Source organism: Thalia democratica, chromosome 6 (genome assembly GCF_965202585.1).
Source record: "Thalia democratica chromosome 6, ktThaDemo2.hap1.1, whole genome shotgun sequence".
Classification (NCBI taxonomy): domain Eukaryota; kingdom Metazoa; phylum Chordata; class Thaliacea; order Salpida; family Salpidae; genus Thalia; species Thalia democratica.
The window spans coordinates 26,481,942-26,503,181 of NC_139170.1; the positions used below are offsets into that span (position 1 = coordinate 26,481,942).

Consider the following 21,240-nt stretch of genomic DNA (forward strand, 5'->3'; position numbering starts at 1 on the left):
TATTGATAAAGCCGTTTAATACATCGATAATGTCAAATAAATGATGAAAGATTTGTAAGTAAATAGTATATATAAGTTTATATTTCATTTGACAGTTTATTTCTAAGATATGTAGTTTTCTGATTTATTAAAACAATTAAGCAAAAATTTATAATACATTAAAAGTAGTTTTTAGTGGCAAGACTGATTTAGCCAAAAGTATACTGACAATATAAGAGTCCTGTCGAGCTACGTGAAAAGTAAATATATATATCGTCAGTTTAAAAGTGAAATATTGTTAAGTGCAGAAAGTTTTTATTTCTAAACTTTTATATGTTTATTTTTTTAGGTTTTAAAACAAAATAATAGTTTTTTGAAAGTTGTTATAAATGTAACCTAAAATTTATAAAAAAAACACTTCCTGATAGTTTTTAATTTTAACAGTTCTATGTCAATAATAAACCTAATGCTTCTATGAGAAAAAAACCCATTTTTTTTTGAAATAAATAACTTTCATATCAATTGTGCATCCTAGTTCTTTCTAACTGTACAAGGCGAGATGAAGTGTGACGGAGAGGTGGGTAAAATTACAGTTGTAAAACCTATTTAGTCAAGTTTTAGTTTAAAGACTAGATTATTTTTAAGTTATAAATGTTATATAAAGATAGTTTTAAAGGCTTTTTAGCAGATGTTAAATTTTAATTTTCTTGCAGTAGTGTTGTGTCTTTATTGAAGATGTAAATACATATACTTACTATATAATTAAAAAATTAATAACTAACTGTTAAAACCCTTTATTTGGATTAATTCATCAATTTTATATACCTTATAGTATAATCATTAAATTGTTGATACATTCTTTGAAAAAACCCTAGTATTCAAAATATCTTAACTTACAGTTTATTTACAGTTATTCCATTTTCTGTTAATTAGCTATAGATTTAACATCATGTTACTTTTATACTGTACAAAAAAACCAATTTAAAAATTGACAACTAAATATTAACAAATAAAAAGTTTGTGGTGATCTTGAAAAAGTTGAAAAGTCTTTTCAATTGTCATTAGTATGTATATTTCTGATAGAGATATATAATAACTACAGAAGCCCAATTATCATAGGGTTGCCACTTTGCCTGGAAAAACCTTGAAAAACCTGGAATTTTACATTAAGGTGATTAAAACCTGGAATTTTAACAATTTTCTCATGTTCAGTAGTAAAATTTTAATCTGACACGAAATATCTATCTTATACATAATAAAAGTTGTCATCATTAAATTTTTGTTTTTATTAAAAAACATATTTTAAGTAGCTTTACATTATCTTTTCAATGTTTTTATACTATTTAAGACAGATTTTTAAACTAAAGTTAGTTTTAAACTATAAACAGAAAATATGTGAACATTAAAAAAATTAACAAAATTAAAAAAAACTGGAAACCATTGTTTTTTTTTGTAAAAATAAGTGACAACCCTAATTATGTAACCAAAAAATTTATAGTATTTTTAGAGAAAAATAACTTTAAATTTGCAGAGTTTAGCTAAGTTTTAAGTGATTTTTATACCTATAAAATTATAGAACAATTTGAAGATTTATCTGCTTAAAAAAATAAAATAGTAAGGCTTCTAAGGGTGAAAAAAACTTAGTTGTTAACAAAAATAACTAAAACAAGTTGCTACGCTCTGCTCTAAAGACATTTTAAAAAACTTTAAAGTATCTTTTATTTTACCAAGATAAACATTGTTTTTTTTTGTAAGCCTAGTGTATAGACCACAAGATGATTTATATATAACAAATATTTTAATTTATTAACAGCTGTGAAAAAATAATTGTTTAGAATAGAGTAAAAAATTAAATCAAATCAAATTTGTTTTAGAATGTTATGATGAGATCACACAATATATATTAATAAATTTTCATTAAATAGTTATAAATTCTATAAAGCAATCTTTTCAATATTATAAATAGTCAAGGAATATGATTTTTGCAATACCAAATTATTAAGTTAATTACCAAATTTTATTGATTATTAATAGTGTTGTTTCCTACTAGTAAAAAAAAGTTATACAAAATAGTTTTTCAAATAATTGCTCAAAAACTGAAAGAGGAGTTTTAATTGTATTGAGATAGTGAATTTTTCATTTTTAGCTTGCACCTTTAAAAAACTTTTAAACTTAGTTTTGGACTGCTTATTATTCTCTTTGAATGTTGTTAAAATGCTAAAAGTTTAACAGAAAGTTTTTTTGTGGAAAATACAACCCACCTTAGAAAATAATTGACCCCACAATATTTGATGTTCTATAGAGCCATTATCCTATTTATTGACCGGGTTACTCATGGTTCTAACCTGAATAAACTGCTGAAACTTTATTAATTAAGCATAGTTCATAAGTTTCTTGAAATAAGCTATAAAAATATAAATGATAAGTTTCTGAAACAATTTTCAGCTTAGAGAATATTCAATTGTTGGAAGGAAGCTTCCCTCAGAAGCTGTCCCTGAACCACCACTCTACAAATGCAGAATTTTTGCACCCAACCATGTAGCTGCTAAATCTAGGTTCTGGTAAGTAAATTATTGTATTTTGTTTAAACTTCAGTTGAAAATTAATAGAGATTAAAAAAATTATTAAGTACTAAATTTTTACATTTGGGGAAAATAAATTTTATTATTTTTGTTGGATATCAATTTATTTATTGGAATAAACATATTTACAACTTGTGGTATAATATTAATTTCTCAGTCACAAACAATTTTAAAAAGGTTCTGAAGTTTTGATTTTTAAAACTGAAGTTTTTAAATCCATTTATTAATATATAATTTCTTAAGATGTAATGAAGCTTTGTATATAAGTTAAAATATTAAATCAGGTACTTTGTGTCCTACTACAAAAAGGTTAAGAAAAATGCTGGAGAAATCCTTCAATGCCAAGTAGTCCAAGAATCCACTCCAGGAGTTGTGAAGAACTTTGGAGTATGGCTTCGTTATGACTCCAGAAGTGGAACTCACAACATGTACAGGTCAGTGTTGTTTTTATGAATGTTTTGCTATAGGGGTAAGTAATTTTTTTCTCAACATGTAAAAAACTTGTGGTAAGATCAACAGTCAAAGAAAGTTTTCAAGTGTAAATATTTAAAATTCCCAGAAATTATAAGAGATTTTGTTTTAAGTGTAAATATTTAAAATTAAAACAAAATCTCTTATAATTTCTGGGAAGGTTTCTTCAATGTTATAATTAGACATATTGCAGCATCATAAGTTTTTACTTTCAAAGCTTAATACCATTAAATTTATCATAAAACATTGTTTTTTAAAGTAATTAAAATAAATTATACCCTAAATTATATGTTTAATTGATTGTAATATCATTGAAAATATAGGGTTTTATATAACAACAATAATAAGTGTAAATATTTAAAATTAAAACAAAATCTCTTATAATTTCTGGGAAGGTTTCTTCAATGTTATAATTAGACATATTGCAGCATCATAAGTTTTTACTTTCAAAGCTTAATACCATTAAATTTATCATAAAACATTGTTTTTTAAAGTAATTAAAATAAATTATACCCTAAATTATATGTTTAATTGATTGTAATATCATTGAAAATATAGGGTTTTATATAACAACTTTATATATATATATATATATATATATATGTATATAGAAATAACATACACAAAATAAACTTTTGCTTAGTACAGCTGTTTCTGTGTTTAGAAATTTATATATATATATATATATATTTATATAATTATAAATATATAAGTTGTTATATAGTTATTTCCAAGTTTGATAAATCATGCTAACAGTTAATGATTCTAAAATTGTATGAATTATTAACTTACATACAGGGTTACCACTTGACCTTAAGACCTGGAATTTGACAATTTAGGAAAAAAATGCTAGAAAAACCTGGAATTTGTTATATTTTGAAAAAAATCACTAAAAAATACTGGAATTTTGTACAAAAATCACTAGAAAAACCTGGAATTTTAACATTTTCACATTTTAAGTAAACAAAAAGTCTATCTATCATATATATACATATATATATAATGGTCATCACCAACATTTTTTTATTAAAAAACATATTCTAAGTAGTTTTACAGTGTCTTTTCGATGATTCTATACGATTTGAAAACAGTTTCTTACCTTAAAATAAAATTAAAACTAAAATTAGACCCTAAGACATGTACTTTTAAAAACCTTGACAAAATTTGGAAATTCTCAGAAAAATTTAAAAAACAAGTGGCAACCCTGTATACGGTTTAAAATAGATTATATATCTTAAGATCTTTTTTTTGTACAAATGCTGTGATAGTCCAAACTTTTATTTTAATTAATAAGTATTCTGTTCTAATGCTTAACCTAAGGAAGTGATAATACTCTCTTTTTAAAACTAAAAAAAAATAATTTGATCATATTAAGAATTAATTATTTTGATCATATTTTGTGTTTAAATACTTAGACATTAAATAATAATCAAGTTTTGATTTTCAACAGGGAATACCGGGACACTAAAGTAGCCCGTGCAGTAACCTCATGCTACCGTGATATGGCTGCTAGACATCGTGCCAGACCCGGGTCTATCCAGATCATGAAAGTTGAAGAAGTTGCTGCCAAAGACTGCAAGAGGAAGCACGTACAACAATTGCATGTAAGTTACATGTTAATTTTTTTAATAAGCTCAATTGTTGTTTTAGATATATACTTAAACTACTTAAGAACTTAACTGATTGTGTTAGTTTTAACAAAATATATTTTCTAATAAGTAAAATAAAACATCCGATAGCTTTAGTTCTATCACAAACATGTTATGTTACCTTAAAAATTTATACTTTTCAAGCTACAATTGTCAATCATCTCTTATACTTCAGTAAATAAAGACATTTAAATATAAGATGCTTTCATAACCAATGTTTTTGATCTCTTTTCCGCTTTGCAATTTAAAAAATAAAATTAATGAAATTTATATTTCAATTTATAAGTTAATCAACCACTTTTAATATTATGGCGCTTTAGCATTATAATTTTTTTTCTTGAGTAAAAAATCAACAACAAACTTTAAATATATATTATTTTGTTTAATTTAATCTAGTTTACAGTGCTAAATACTTAGTCAAATTATAGTTAATTATATTTAATGTTAAAAAGATCAATAGATTTCAATTATTTCAAAATTTAGTATAAATATAATAAACGCCATTCTGATGGTGTCTTAGTTTTATACTTAAGTGTGAAGCAAATTTTAAACTGCTGTTGTTTAATTAGCCAAATTGTAGTGCAATAAGTTTTTTATTGGCTAAGTTGTTATTGAAAGTATTTAAAGACAAGTTTTAGTCTATACTTTTTATAGTTATAACATTGTCTAGCTGTTAAGAAAATGATATAATATATTTAAATATATAAAACAATCTTTTACTTTATTGTATTGTGTCTTATAATGTTTAAATTTGAGACTACTTAGCTAAAATAATTCTACAAAAGTAACATTTTCATTAAAAGCTTTTGATTAAGATTGCAACAACTTTTGATATTTTCTTTTTGTTTTGATATACTTTTAATATTTAGTCTTCCCTGCAAGTTAAGGCCATAGGGGGTCCAACATTTTTTTTTACAAAAATTAACATTGGCTCATGAATGCTTTAAGTACAAACTACAAGCTAGTTTGTATAGAATTCAAAAATATCATTTAACTTTTGAGATATTTATTTTTTTATAAAAATTTTCCAATATAAACGTATGGACCACAAATTTTTCAGGGTCAATTTTCTCGGAAATATTAAAATTCACTATAAATCTATCTCCTCCTTCATTTTTCAGGCAATCTTCTTCAAATTTTCAGGAAACATTCCTTATAATAACGGAAAAAACGTTACTTTAGAATTTTAATAATATAAAAGTATAAAAATTTTATCACAAAAATTTTTAAAAAAGTATTTTTTTTCAAAAAAAAATTTTTACAATTTTTTTTTCAATTCCAAAGTAACTTTTTTTTTGTTATTGTATAAAGATTAGACTGTGAAAGTTTGAAGAACATTGCTTGAAAAATGTAGGAGACAGATTTTAAATCAAATAGTCTTTTTTCGCTGTTTTAGTTTTCCCTTCCCATAGGGAACCTATTATGCGGCCCGACTTTGACTGGTCATATCTCAAAAAATTATTTGATTTTTTTTTAAACGATAAAAAGCATCTTAAAGCTTAAAAAAACTCTTTAAATAAACTTGTAAAAAACATGGTTTACCCCCCCTTAATTAAACGTAAATTAAAAAAAAATATTTAAAAATATCAAATTGGTTTTGCTATTTGGCTTGATAGAGCAAATTTAAAGTAATATTTTTTATCAATTTCTTAAAAAACTGTTTTCATTACAATTCAAATTTATATCTTTTGCAGGATTCCCAAATCAAATTCCCTCTTCCTCGCAAGACTATGAGCAAATCTCGCCAGAATGCTCCAAGATTCACAACTGTCAAACCCAGATTGTTTTATTAGATTAAAATAAAATAATTAGTGAATAAAACTTAGTACTTTAAAAGCATGTGTTTTTTATAATACCGATTATTGCAAAAAATACAGTTTCATTAAAAGAGATTAAAACTATTTTTATACAAAATTTACTATGGTTTTCATAAAAGTTTCTACTACCTAAACATTTAGTTATTTTATAAGTACATAGTTAATTTTATTAAATATGAAGTAATGCTATTAAGGAATATAAAACTTAACTACAAAACGTATGCATTTTTTTACAAAAAACTGTCTCTTAGTCCTTACATTTGAGTTTTCGTCTGTTATTATTCTGTCTTATTATTCTTCTGGAAACGTCTCTATTTTTTCATTATCACTATCATGACAAGCTGCTTGCTATCCACTTGATCAAAAGTCTACAGGTCAAAAAAGGAACAAATTTTACTAATTATTTAAAACCTAACACTTGTGCAAGTAATCCTTGAGAACCCAACAAAATAAAAATTAATTTTTTGAGAAAGATGATATCTGTGTGCAGTTTACCAACACCTGTACAAGGTAATTACTATAATATAAAATTCCATTGATTTTTTTAGTTAAACCATTAACAAGTGTTCCAAATAGAAAAGCAAACAGATAACAACTCATCACACATATCTTGATAAAAAGTAATTGTAAATATTTTTACACAGACAGTAGAAAACGTAATCATTTATGAATTTAAATTAAAGCTTTCCGTTTAATAGATAAAAGAAATTCCAGAAAATATCTACATTATATAGGAAGTTACACACAGTTCTTAAGGTTTATTTGTGGGATGAAACTATATTTAATAAGAAAAAATCGAAATTGCTTAAATACAATTTAAGAACAGGGTCATTTTTGCACAAGTAAATAAAACATTGAATATAAATTAGTAAATAAAAAACTTACTGAACGAGGGTTGGGGCTGACAGTGATAATAAAGACTAATTACGAACTATTAAACTTAAAAAAGCTACCAACCGAAGATTAGGGGTAACTATCAAAGTAATGTCATCGTGCAAAGTTTTCTGCTCGTGTTAAAGTATTCTTGTATAGTTATGTACAATGATGCAAATTTGACAGCTACCCCAATAGTTGGCAGTTATCAGGACTGTTTGCGTAATAAATTAAGATGATTATTTGTTTAATGACTAAACTTCCTTGTTACTTTAAAGTGGTTTTCTACTTACAACCGTACTGATAATTAATGTTTTTCTGAGAAAAAATTCTGGATCTGAATCCATGGCTGAATCAAGATAAAATTTAATTTGAAAAAGAAACTGTTTTAGGTCTAAACCACTCTGTATGGTTTCTGTTGGACCTAAATTTAAGTTGGATCCTGATCTTGTAGTAATCTGTATTGCAAGATCTTTTTTCTGGGATTAAGTGGAACCGTACAAACTTTTTACGAGGAAATCGATATGAACTTGTTTTCAAACTGAAACCTTATAGATTATACTGTTGGAAGGATCTAAAATAACACTACTAATAAAAAAAAATCATACACTTTAATACAATAATAAAGAATATTACTGACTTGGGATTATGTCCTATTGATTAATATTTAAGTTTTGAATGGGCGACTGCAAAAAGACTAAAATTGTAGGACTGATTTATATACAAGCAGATGTTTTAAAAATACACTTTAATTTAAATAAACAAGGTTAGGGTTAAGAATGCTACAATCGGTTAAAAATTGAATTTGTATAAAGCAGTCCAACAAACATTAAAAGCTGCCCACTATCTTTAAAGGAGTTGTTTTAAAAAGAAAATTTCCATGCGCATTTTAATGTAAAGAATAAACTACGTACATACTATACATTTCCACAGAGTTGTTAACGAAAGTTAGCTAATTATCTATTTGTCGACAGATATCTTTAAAAGAGTCCTCTGCGGACAAATTTGATAAAAAGAAACTTAATGATTAACTTAAATTTTTGTATATATATTTTTAATCATATAAAGAAATTAAATTAATTAGCATTACTGTGTATGAAAAACAAGATAACACACATTAAAAAAATCTCAATTTCTAAATTGATACGTCGCGCGCTTCAGTTATACACTTTAAACAGTACTTTTTACATCAATGACCTATTATCATCAAGTTTTATATCTTGATGATAGCTAAATATCCTTTAGCTAATAACTAAATTAGATGAGGTTATAGATTAGTCAACATACAGCTCTTGGATAGGATCTGGCTCACGACTAAATTTTAAGTCATGACAAATTAGGAAAGTGTTTAAACAAATATTTAAAAGGCCGCTTCCAAAAGTACATATAAAACTAATCTGACCAAATGAAGTTAAAGACTCACATCTAGCCCACCAACTAAAAAAACTTGCCCGACTCTCTTACAGAGCATTAAAGAAAGTGAATATTAAAAAAACAAAAAAATAAAACAAAAAATGTTGATGTGTCTTGAGAACAAGGAAGCGTAATTGCTGTTTGATAACCAACATGTTTTTATTAGTCAAGTTTAGAAAAATATATGCCAATAAAGTGAAAATATAAAGTTAAATAAATATTTTTCATTAAACATTCTTAAAAGTTTAACATTAGCAATAAAATGTTTTAAAATATGTTTGTAAAACAAACACTAATTATAATTTCTAAAAGTCTCAAATACTGAATATTAGATAAGTGGATTTAAAATGTTAGCAGAGTTTTTAGCTTTAGTAGAGGAAAAACAAATTAATGTTTTATTACATACAGTTTTTTTAGTAAAATTGTTAGGATTAGACTATTTACTAGGGTTAGAGTACGCGTTTCGGTAAGGGTTAAAAATATAGGATTTAAAGATAAACAAACTCACTTCAGCGTATCCTTTTAAAAAACTTCATTTATATAAACCGGCGTTTAAGATTTTTAAGTTTAATATTTGATCATTGTTTATGGTTTCTGTTTAAAAAACCCTTTACAAGTTTAGTGGTTTGTTTTTGAAAATACAGTAGTTTTGTTTAATAAAAATTGCTCTTTTTTAGTAAATGAAATTAATTAGGATCCGGTTGATCAAAAATTTCAAAATCTAGTTTTTAAATGTTAATTGAAATCATTTTGCAAACTTAGTTTCAATTTTTAAGACAAATATGATTTTACTCTTGCAGTTTTATTCTTATTACAGTATTTCAATTCATTATTTACTTTTTAGACATGTAGACTCACAGAAAAATATCAATAAAAAACATTAAATTTTTGAATTTTATGTTTATAAACGATTCTTTTTAAAGTAGTTTGGTGTTTTGTAAACAATTATTATTGCATAACTACTATACTAAACACTAGACGATATATTTGTGATTAATCAAAAATTAAGTAATAAAAAGACTGTATTTTGCATAGTACAAATTATTGATACTTTATGTTTAATCGTATTTTTCATCAATTTTAAGACCAGACTGATTCTGAAATAAGTTTTCTTTAAGAAAAAAATCAAAGTTTACGATTTAGACAATACTGAAAACCTTTGATTTTAAATAATTCAGTAACTAATTGTGCACAAACGTTTATGAGTGTTTGGGATATTCTCGCTATTAAGAATAGAGAGTAAAGTTTGTGGGAGATTGTTTTATACAAATGAAGTTTTATATCAATACGCTTTAGTATGAAAACTTTTAATTAAAACAAGGGTAAAAAAAGTAGAATATAAAGTTTGAATTAGTCTTTTTTTAAGTACTTTGGAAATCACTTAATCGCATCAGTACAATTGTATGTATACAAATTAATCTTTCTACGATCCAAAACATTCAAAAAATTCTACCTATTCATTCAAGGCTAAAACTTATTTTTAGAAGTAGCTTTATTTTGGATATGATTTTTAATAAGTAGCTTTTCATAAGTAATTAATTAAAAACGTTCTAAAAAAATTATAACATCATTTAAATTTCTTTGTCATTTTTCTTTTTCAACAAAATCTAAATTTATTGTAGAATTTAAAATAATTTTTGTCTAAAAAAACAATAATAATACTAGTGCAAACTATTATCATTATAATGAGCCCTTTACATTTTAGTAAACTGAGTAATAATTCAAATATAGAGAAATATCTATAGTCTCTGATATAAACATTAAATTAAACTTATAAAGTTAAATATGTAAGTTATAACAATTGTAAATGTAGTTTACAGAAAAAATATTTAGTTTTAATAAGAATAAAGCCACAAAAATGGGGTTATAGTTCTAAGCTCAATTAATTAACACGTTTTTATTTAATTTTATTTCAAAGTAAATAGAAAATAGCGAGTGTAGACTTTATAAGATGTTAAAAAAACAAAGAGTTTTACGATACTTAATAAAGATATTGTCGCAGAGTTATTACAAACCAACAAACGTGCTGCATTTTTGTCTGTCTTACTCATTAAAATATATTTAAAATGAGTGTTCTTATCTAACTAACTAAAAGCAAACTAAACATTTTTAAATACATACTCAACAAAAACATCAACACACATTTTATAAAAAAAAAATTGTTAATAAAAAGAACTAAAGGTACTCAAAGGTTTATTTAGTCTATATTACCTTTAATTAAATAACTTTCACAAGACAGTGTCCATTGTATGCTCAATTTAATTTAGAAAAAAAAAGCTCTTTCGATGATTAATGTTTAGAAAAATAGATAATCTGCGTTAACAACTAATGATATAATTGTTTATTTAAAAATCTTACAATACAAGTATTTTAAAAATAAAACAATTTTTTTTAAATGTTTTAAAAATTATGAAAAACAAAAGAAAGCTAGTTTTAAAATAAGTCTGATTTTTAAGTTATTTATCATTAAATAAATCTAATTGTGTTTATTTTGTAAGACTTTTGATAAGATTTAATATAAGCTTGTTTTCAAAAGAAAAAAAATAAAACCATAACCAAACCTGCAAGAATTCTAGTATTGCTTAAACATAAGTAAGTTTAAAATGCAATGTAAGTGCTAAAGCCTATTAAACCAAGCGTCTAGTCTTGACGAATAAAGGTTAAAAAGTAGTATTTTAAAAACAGCCAGATTTAACGAAGTTTTATAATTTGTACTTTATTATTAGTTATTAAAAATTATTAATTATTAAAAAAAAATCCAAAATAAAGAACAAATAACTATTAACAAATGTTATAGAATTATATGATCATTACCATTCTTTGAGGTTTATAAAGTTTGTAAATTAATGTATTTGTTTTGTTTCATAAGTTATTTTCAGATAAGCACTATTATATTTTATTTACTCTCTACGAAAACTGGTAGTCGCCTTTTTTTTCTTGTACATCTGAGAGCATAGCGAAAGGTACAAAACTTCTAAATACGTTACGTGTCTTATCTTTGCTGATAAGTGATAATACTGCACAGTTCAGACGTATCCTTTTTATCCCAATATTTTTATTAAACACTACGTGTTGAGTCAGCTTTTGTCAGCATGCTCAGATTTCGACCTTACCAATAGCCTTAAAATGCTAAAGTTCTAAGCTAAGGAACATATATTCTATCATCAATTAAAAATATTGGCTAGGATCTTGAAAATTCAAACACAAAAGTACCCTAGCTCAAATGTTTTACAAACGCATTATTAGATATAAAAAATTAACGGTCGTGTTGGTAAGGCGTCAGGCACATTTGCTTGTCTAACTGCAAGAGTCTGGACTGGACTCTGAGTAACTAAAAATTAAGTACATGTTCGCACAAAACTTTACGCTTATTGCATTTGTTATACAGTACTTTGCAAAACGGTAGCAAAACGTGAACATAGTTGAAAGTAATAAAAGAAAGTCAACACTTTCCTGCTATGATGCCTTCGTTATATCTTTAGAATTGGATGGTACAAAAGACCACTAACGATAATAGTTTAAGACGTATGATGCTCACCATAATGTACTCTACCCTTAGACAGCTCAGTTTTCGATGGTTGTATCATGTTCTGAGGATCGGCAAGGAGATAACTCCAAATTTTTCTTTGGTAGACGCAACTAAGGTCGTCCAGCAACTTGTAGAAAGGACGTCTGCCTGCAAGCGCGAATTATAGAGCTGAGCAGTATTGTTATAGTGCTGAGTCAGCAGTCAGCACTGATGTAAACAATAAAAACTTGTGCAAATCAAATATAAATGGTGTTTATAAAAACAACATTTAAAAATACGTTTTCAAAAGTTAATTCAAAAGTTTTAAGTTAACTCATTTGTTCAAAACAAAGTTTTTTATTCTATACTTTTTATTAGTCTTGATCTTAAGTTTTTTTTTCAAAAGATTTAAGTTATTTCATTTGTTCAACACAAAGTTTTTTATTCTATACTTTTTATTAGTCTTGATCTTAAAATTTATCTGCAGCTCAATTAATTTATTTTGTTGATTTAAAAGTCGAATAAACATAGTTTAATTATAAACAAAGCAAATAAATCTTTTTACTAATGTTAATTTTGACGTCATAAAGGGCGAATGTTTCACATGTATGTTTTAATGGTTTTAAATATTAATAGGTTCGTTTATTAAATGAATTAGTTTTTTATTTTTAATTTCACAGATGAAAATAATTTTTATGCATTAATTGGTAAGTTTTAAAACTTCTAAAATTTAAAAGTTTTTTCTAGAAAAGTACACCAAAAAAAACAAAGAAACATTTTACTTACATGTAAAAAGAATCTGAAAATGAAAATGAGAAAATTTTAACACTAAAATCTCCCATTATAACTGATAAAAATTATAATTTTTTGTTCACAACTTGTGAACAACTTTAAAAAAAAAAGCTTATGAATAAAGATGATATTCTCTTCTTGTATAAATGTGCTGGAGAACACTGAAATTTTATTTTGCAAATTTAATTTTGAAGAGGTTTGAAAGCTGTAATTATGACATCCAATGATTTAAAAAAAAAAGTACAAACACCAATACAAAGATATAAGTTTAACTAAAAGTATGTAAAGATTAAGCTTGATATTTTTCTTTTCTATCTTTGTACTGTTAGCACTTTCATTCCAACCTTTACATGAATGCACCTTAACCTCTTTTTATAAGTTTATCAATCTTAGTAGTTTTAGATTTACTCGCCCTACCCCAACACAATAAACCATATTTTACATGACTCATCAGAATAAAATTAAAGATATAGTACAAGGAATTTCAACTTAAAAAGTACCTTGTTTTGTATAAAATACCTATTGTGTGTTTAGTTAACTTAGTTTTTACTGCTTCAATATGGTCAGACCAATTGAGGTTACTATCAATTGTAACACTGAGATACTTATAATTTTCTACCTTTAATATAGATGAATTACCTATTTTTATATCTAAACTTGTGTTTTTCCATACTACTGTTTTACCAGAGTGAAAGAGCATGTACCTTGTTTTATCAGTATTTAGTTAAGGGCATAGGGGGGGTAAACACCCTTTTTTGGTTTTTGATCTTACTTTATTTAGTTTCATCTAAGCTACAAGATACTTTTTACAGTTTTTAAAATTTCAAAATAATTTTTTAGATATAACCGGTCAAAGTTGGAGCCAACAATAGGTTCCTTATGGGAGGCGCAAACTAAAACGGCAAAAATAGACTATTTCACTAAAAATCTATCTCCTCCTATGTTTTTTGAGATAACTACCTCAAATTTTCAGGAAGTGTTCCTTGCAGTATTTAGAAAATTCTGTCAGAACAGAATTTAAAAAAATTAAAAAATAAAAATTTTATAATAAAAAAACAAAAAAAAAACTCTTTTTTTGTTTATTTTTTATATAAATTTATTTTTTTTTATTTTTATTAAAATTCCTTCTAGTTATTTGCCGTTTTAGTTTTTGCCTCCCATAAGGATCCCATTGTTGCCTCCGACTTTGACCGGCTATATCTCAAAAATTATTTTGAATTTTTAAAATCTGTAAAAAGCATCTTGTAGCTTAATAAAAACTATTTAAAATAAGATCAAAAACCAAAAAAGGGTGTTTACCCCCCTATGCCCTTAAGCCTATTATCCTTTAACCATTTTGATATATTATCTAGTTCTGAATTAAGGTATGTAGTGTCTGTTTTGTAATTGTCTTTTTTAAATGTAGTATAAAATAATGTATTGTTTGCAAAATTTAATACATTTAGACTGGTGTTGTTTTGTAGATTATTTATATTTACCAAAAACAATAGTGCTCCCAACACAGAACCTGGTGGCACTCCTACTTCTACACCCTCCCAATCTGATTCATGCCCTCCAAAATTAACAAATTGCTTTCTTTCAGTTAAATATGATTTTATTAACTTATGCATTTTTCCATTTATTCCAATATATTCTAATTTGTTTTACAAATCTTTCTATCCACACAGTCAAAGGCCTTGCTCAGATCTAATAAAACAGCACAAACTGCATTTCCCTAATCAAAGGAGGTCAATGTACTTTCCATAACTCTGACAGAGCTAAGGTAGTAGAGTGTCCCTCCCTAAATCCAAACTTAGAAGAATTCAAAGTATTGAACTGAGTAAAAACTTTTATAAACAACTATATATGGCTTTTTCTATAATTTTGTTAATATTTTATATAAATAAAATTGGTCAATAGTTTCCTGGAAGTGTTTTTGAACCTGCTTTAAATATAGGTATAACTTAAGCTGATTTTTAACAATTTGGGTAATTACCTTCCTATTCACTAATAACTGGAGCTATGTGATAGTTTATTTTCTTTAAGATTTTAGTAGAAATATTGTCTACACCTCTAGTTTTATCTGAACTTAACTTTTTATGATACTAATTATTTCATTTTCATAAACATCAAACCAGAAAAAACTGTTATAGTGGTTTTTTGGGCTATTAATAGAGGAGTTACGATAAATTTTTGTTTTAAATATGTTTGTTTTCCAATATTGGCAAAATGAATGTTCAAGTTATTTACAATTTCATCTGGATTAACAAAATATTTTTCATTTTTTTCAAGTTTATAAGGAAAAATTTGTTTTTTTTTCTGTCTGTTTGTAATATAAGTTATCTTTTAAGTCTCTGCTGAATCTTTATTACAACTTTGAAGTTTTTTTTCAAAATACTTTTTTTTGAAATTGTTTAAATTTTTGTTAACTTGTTCTGTAATATTATTCTTTTACTTGGTGTATGTTACTTAAGTTATTTATACAAAGTATTTTGTAAAGGTTGTTTTTATGCCTAACAGATTTAAGAATACCATTTGTAATTTGTTTTGACTTAAGTTTTAGTTAAGATTTTGAAAGCTTTTTCATAGAAATATTTTAATCATTTATCTCTTTGATTTTATCTATTAAGCATTCAAACTTTGAATATATTGTGTCTTTAGAATTGATAATTAAATATATTTAAATTTTATTGAAAATTTTGGAAGTATCAATCATTAGTTTTTGAATGCTAATTTTAGAAAAGTCTGGGTAAAATGAATTTTAGAATTTATATTAGTCTAATGTTGGTTATAATATTTTAATTTTACATAGAGTAGGAAATGATCAGAAATATCTGATAACAGTACGTTTGAGGTTTTGAATAGTTTGGTTTTGGTACTGGGTTTAACTAAAAAGTTTAAACATAGGTCACTCATTTAAAAAAAAGTTTTTTAATTAATTTTGTTTAGCTCTTCATCAGAATAACTTTGCTAAAAACTGATACTAATATAAAGCAAATTTAGTTATAAACATTAATTTTGAAATACATAGCTAAAAATTGTTACGTCATAAAGCATAAAAGTATGTTTAAAATGTTTAAATTATAGTTGAATTATACTTAGCTGACTTGAAGTTGTTTGTAAAACAAAACTGTTAAAACAAAAACAATTAATATAGTAGAAATTTTACCTGAAACTAAATTAAATAAAAAGAAGATTACAAAATTACTACAATAAACGAAAACAATAATAATAAAACACACTATTTACAAAGTTTTAAATTGTAAAAATCTCTTTGTTTGCAAATTTTTGGCTCACAAGTTCTTATAAACAAAGGTTCTAGAACTGAGAGATAGTAAGTGTTTCTTGCTCTATATAGAATTTTTAACCTACTATCCAGGTAGTTCTCAGCACAAACAGGGTTGTTGAGGAGGTGCTCTTGGATAGATGACTGTTCACCTTTCGGCTTAATGTCGTCATTAAAAATAAACCTTTTTAGCTTTTTTGTGACATGCTGCTCTTGCCTGACGTGGAAACGTTGAGATGTGCGACCTACGTAATAATTGAGTTTAAAATTTAAGTATAAGATTTTTTGTTGGTTGGAGTAATAAAAATTATCAATCAATGTTCATCCCAGGTCATTAAGTCTGTCTTTGTTAAAAATTCTGAAAATTGTTTGGTAAATTCTGTAACTGAGGTCCCTAGATGGCGATAAGTTAACCCTACTAATATTTTTTTTACTCCTACTGATAATTCTACTCAAATTCATTTGTAATTAGCATTATGGAAAATGAGATCACTTCTTAAGGTATATGTCATAAAGTTGTTAATATATATTCCAACTCCTGCATTTGAAAAAGAATTTGTATAGTGGAATGTGTATTTGTTTAACATTATCAAATCAACAATATTGTTGAAATTAATTTGGTCTCACATACCCCTATTATGTCAGGTAAAATGCTGTTGGAAGTCATTAATTCTTCTAACAGAAATATGTTTTTTGATAAGTTTCTTATACTCACATGTAAAAAGCTAAGTTCATTATTAAAACTTTTGTTTTTTGGGGTATCTGCAGAGGTGTACTGTGAACAAGCAGCAGTAGGCTTAGCATCAATGTTAAAAATATTTTTCTCATTAGTGAGAAAATAGTTTAAAAGAATTAATTCGGTGTTACTGATATTAAAAAATGGAAAAACACTATTATAACAAGTTTTACATAAAAAATTTTCATCCTTATTGACAACATGACATTCAAATTGTTTAAGAGTTAAAGATGAACATTTAAAATGAGTCTTTACATTATACAAGTCACACTATTTTGAGAATTTTTACATACATTACCACATACTCTACAAGGGTATTTTACGTTTTATATATGGCATAAGTAAAGATTTTTAAATTCACAATTACTAATTAAACTAAAAGGTATTTACAGTATTAAACAATTATAAAAAAAAAGTCATTAGATAAACTTAAAGAAACAAATTGGTAACTAGAAATTTTACTACACTTAAAATGTGACCATTGGCCACATATTTCACAATATATACAATTATTTTTTACACTTTGTTTACACACTAAACAAATATATACATTTTTATAACATATTTTAAACAACTCATCTAAATAAAACAAAAATGTATATATTCACTTATTTGTAAAGATAATAAACAGCTATTTATTTTAAAACTTTGTTAAGGTCTTCTGTACATTCTAATATAATAGCTGGTGAATCATCAGGTTTTTCAATTCTAATAATTCCATTTTTTACCCAAGCATACTTCCAACAGTTTTATTTTCGGAATCCCCTAGCATGACCAAGGAGAATCCTACTAGATTCTTGTTGACAAAAACCATACTGGCATTCAAGTTGTTCCTAAATGAGACATTAACCAACTTTCTTTTTTCCTTCATGATCTTACCCTTTATGTCCCTAGATTTAAATGCTATCAAGGTAGGATTAAACATCCTCTTACCATCCTCCTTCTCTTAGTTAGTTTCCGCTTTGACTGGCTTCATTCTTCTAATAGTGCCAATTTGTCCTCCATCTACCTTTGGATCAATTTTTTGAGCTCACTCATTGCAATATTTACAGCTTTTTCATTAGTATCTACAACAGATATCCCATGAAGTTCAATGTTACTTCCTTGTAACCAGTTTTGTATCTTGTTTACTTCAAAGTGATGAGCTTTTTCTTTCACCTCAATTTCCATAACCTTTTTTGTTAACTTCTCATTACTGAAGTTGACAGCTTTCAACTCTTTCTTCATTAATTAATATGTTTTCATTTTTTATATTTTCAAGTTCTTGACCCATGTAGATCAGAAAACGTTTCAATTCATTGTTGACTTCCGCTTGACTTGCTAGCTTTTCATGCAATCCCTTGATTTCACTATGGAGCATATCAAGTTTATCATTTGAAGCCTTTAAAGTTTTCTCCAACCTCTCAATATTTTTTTTCAAAGTAGAACAGTTCACTTTTTCAGCCATTTAAATTAATTTTTTTTTATTTTTATTAAAGCCTTATTCAAACATAATGTACAGACAAGCCAGATTTAACCTTTCTAGTTTAACTTCTAAAAGCTTTGACGCAGTGTTTTTGATGGACCAGCACAAGGTGGCATGGCATCTTAGAAAAACCAGGACTATCCCAAAAATTACAAATTTAGGCAAAAATTTCCTGGAATTTATAATAATTTTACATTTAAAATAATGAAAATTTTACAAAATAATTAACAACTATTATGCTGAAAAAATTACTATAGAACACATTTAAAATTAGCATTACAGTTTCTTTTTAGTAATATTATACTCAAAAATACAAATTTTGACCTCAACTGATATTTTTAATAAAAAAGATAGGAAAACTTATACTTTTACAAATCTTCAATGAAATCAGAAAACCTAGGAAATTTTTTTAAAAACCAGTAGCCACCCTGCCATTAGGACTTTACACAATTGAGCCACTCTTTTCGCAATTATCTAACTTTTGTGTTTATCTTCCTCTTTATAATCAACCTAAAAGAATTACTACAAATTACAAAGATCTCTGTATTGAAACAATAAACTAGTTTTTCAATTTATAATTAGTTTATTTGTTTTTAACAAGTTCAGGTTTTAAAACAAACTTAGTTTTAAAATATTTTTATATTTTTTCACAAGTTTTTCTTTAAAATTTTGTGTATTTTCAATCAAATTTTTTTTCTGTTGAGGTACTACCATACCCTTTTAATGATATAAATATTTTTAAAAACTGTGTACTGTGTTTTGCATATTAACTACAAATTTGGTTGAAATTTAATTTAAAATAACAAGTGAGTATAAAAAAATTAAATATGTAAAACATTGACTAAACAAAACTATGTAGTATTTTTATAGTATTTAACTTCCTTCCCACAGTAAATTTGATAAATATGCATATTTTAAAACAACCAGAAACATTCAATTGTATTAAACTTGTAGACACATTTTTATGGTGTTGTTCATTAGGTTTGCCATCTACTACTTAGGTCTTAAAGTACTTGATATACTCTTTGTAGTGTGCGGCAAACAAAATTTAAAAAAAAAGCTCAAGATGACTCCATCCAGTTTAGTTTTTTATATAAAACTCAGGACAGTTTTAAAAGTTTTTTATAATCTCAGTCTATTTTTTTCTAGATTTTGAATGAGATTTAGTTGTTTAAGTTCAAATATTGTGATATTTTATAACCAATTTTGTTTTAAAACTTGATTTCTATTGTTTTAAACAAGTTTAATTAATTGTTTTAAATTTTATTCAAGGTTTTTGAAAAGTTTCCCTGTTAAGATGTGCAAAGTTGAACCAATTTGAATAGAAATGTTATACTTTCTATCTCCTTAACTATGATAAGTAGAGATAAGCAAAATAAATGATACTGAATATGTCATAAACTTGAAAATTTTTTTTAGAAGTATACTATTTTATATTAATTTATACAATGTCTCGCCGTTCAACAAGGTTTAATCAAGCGGACAACCAGACTATGTCTAGTTATACAGGAAGTAGTATATCTACAAGCACTCATAATCCTAATTTTTACTTCAGTTCTCAGTTTGAACACCCTGCATTTAACAAGCTTGTATTAGGATCAAGCACAGGAGGATATAACAATGATGTTATTTCAAAACCTCCAAAAGCACCTGAAAAACCTTTACAACCATACATGAGGTATAGTCGCAAAATGTGGGATAAAGTAAAGTCTGAAAAGTCTGATCTTAAGTTATGGGAAGTTGGAAAAATTATTGGAAAAATGTGGCGTGAACTACCAGCAGCTGATAAACAAGTTATTCAAAAAGAATATGAATCTGAAAAGGCTAGTTGGGAAGAGGCAATGAAAATTTATCGAAATTCACATGCTTACAAGAACTATGTGCAAGCTAAAGAAATGGCTGAAAGTTGTGAATCAGTTGAAAACAAAATGGAACATGATGAAGCATTTGAATCCTTTGAGATAGAGGAAAAAACTAATGATGAAGATCACATTTCAGTGAAGCACTGTTCTGCTGCTAGGTATTATAGAAATCATAGGTTAATGCAAGAAGTCTTAATGGATTCCAATGTTGTACAAACTGGAAAAAATATTGTTACAAAAAAGCGCCACAAAACTTTAAGTCAGCAAGTAGAATCTTTAAATCATCACCATTTGAAATTGAAGAAAGAGTTAATAGAACTAGAAAAAAAGCATGACATGACTAAAAGAAAATGGATTGAGCAAACTGACTTTTTTTGTAAATCACTTGATCAATGGAAAAACATGACCATAGAAGAATATTCAGAAAGCTTAAAGGCAAAAAAAGTGAAGCTATCAGCAAATGATGTAGATGAATTAGAAAAAGAAAAATTGCCTGTTGAAAAAAAGCATGAAGCTGATCTAATATCTTCACAACCTGCTACTGTGCAAAATGGCATTGATACAGATCCTTAAATCAAAATTTTTGAGACTATTGTAAAAATGAAATCTATTCACAAGTTGCTTGAATAAAATTACAAGATATACTTTAATGATTAAAAACTACATTTATGTTTTGTCTGTAATGTTATTAATATACGAACTATAACTTGTTTAAATTTAATTTTAAATCTTAGACAAGTGTGTTTTTATATAATTTTAACTTGAAAGATATTGATAGTTTGGATGAAATTTATGATACTTAAGAATAAATTATTAAGTTTTAGTCTA

The 21,240-nt window shown here is 25.8% G+C and overlaps 2 protein-coding genes across 2 annotated transcripts; both read left to right on the forward strand.

Moving 5' to 3' along the window:
• The first annotated feature begins 470 nt into the window (after positions 1-470).
• Positions 471-6,517, forward strand: LOC145839546 (large ribosomal subunit protein eL20-like). The gene is made up of 5 exons (XM_082947146.1): positions 471-556; positions 2,425-2,540; positions 2,846-2,995; positions 4,483-4,636; positions 6,376-6,517. The coding sequence occupies exons 1-5, from the start codon at positions 539-541 to the stop codon at positions 6,472-6,474; spliced, it is 537 nt and encodes a 178-aa protein (XP_082803272.1). The 5' UTR covers positions 471-538; the 3' UTR covers positions 6,475-6,517.
• Positions 6,518-19,973: 13,456 nt separating this feature from the next.
• Positions 19,974-21,199, forward strand: LOC145838249 (SWI/SNF-related matrix-associated actin-dependent regulator of chromatin subfamily E member 1-like). The gene has a single exon (XM_082945813.1). The coding sequence runs from the start codon at positions 19,999-20,001 to the stop codon at positions 20,983-20,985; it is 987 nt and encodes a 328-aa protein (XP_082801939.1). The 5' UTR covers positions 19,974-19,998; the 3' UTR covers positions 20,986-21,199.
• Positions 21,200-21,240: the final 41 nt, after the last annotated feature.

Coding starts and splice junctions, on each gene's coding strand:
- LOC145839546 (XM_082947146.1), top strand. Junction 2,541..2,845: donor GCTGCTAAATCTAGGTTCTG/GTAAGTAAATTA, acceptor ATATTAAATCAG/GTACTTTGTGTCCTACTACA. Junction 2,996..4,482: donor GGAACTCACAACATGTACAG/GTCAGTGTTGTT, acceptor GATTTTCAACAG/GGAATACCGGGACACTAAAG.
- LOC145838249 (XM_082945813.1), top strand. CDS start 19,999: ATGTCTCGCCGTTCAACAAGGTTTAATCAAGCGGACAACCAGACTATG.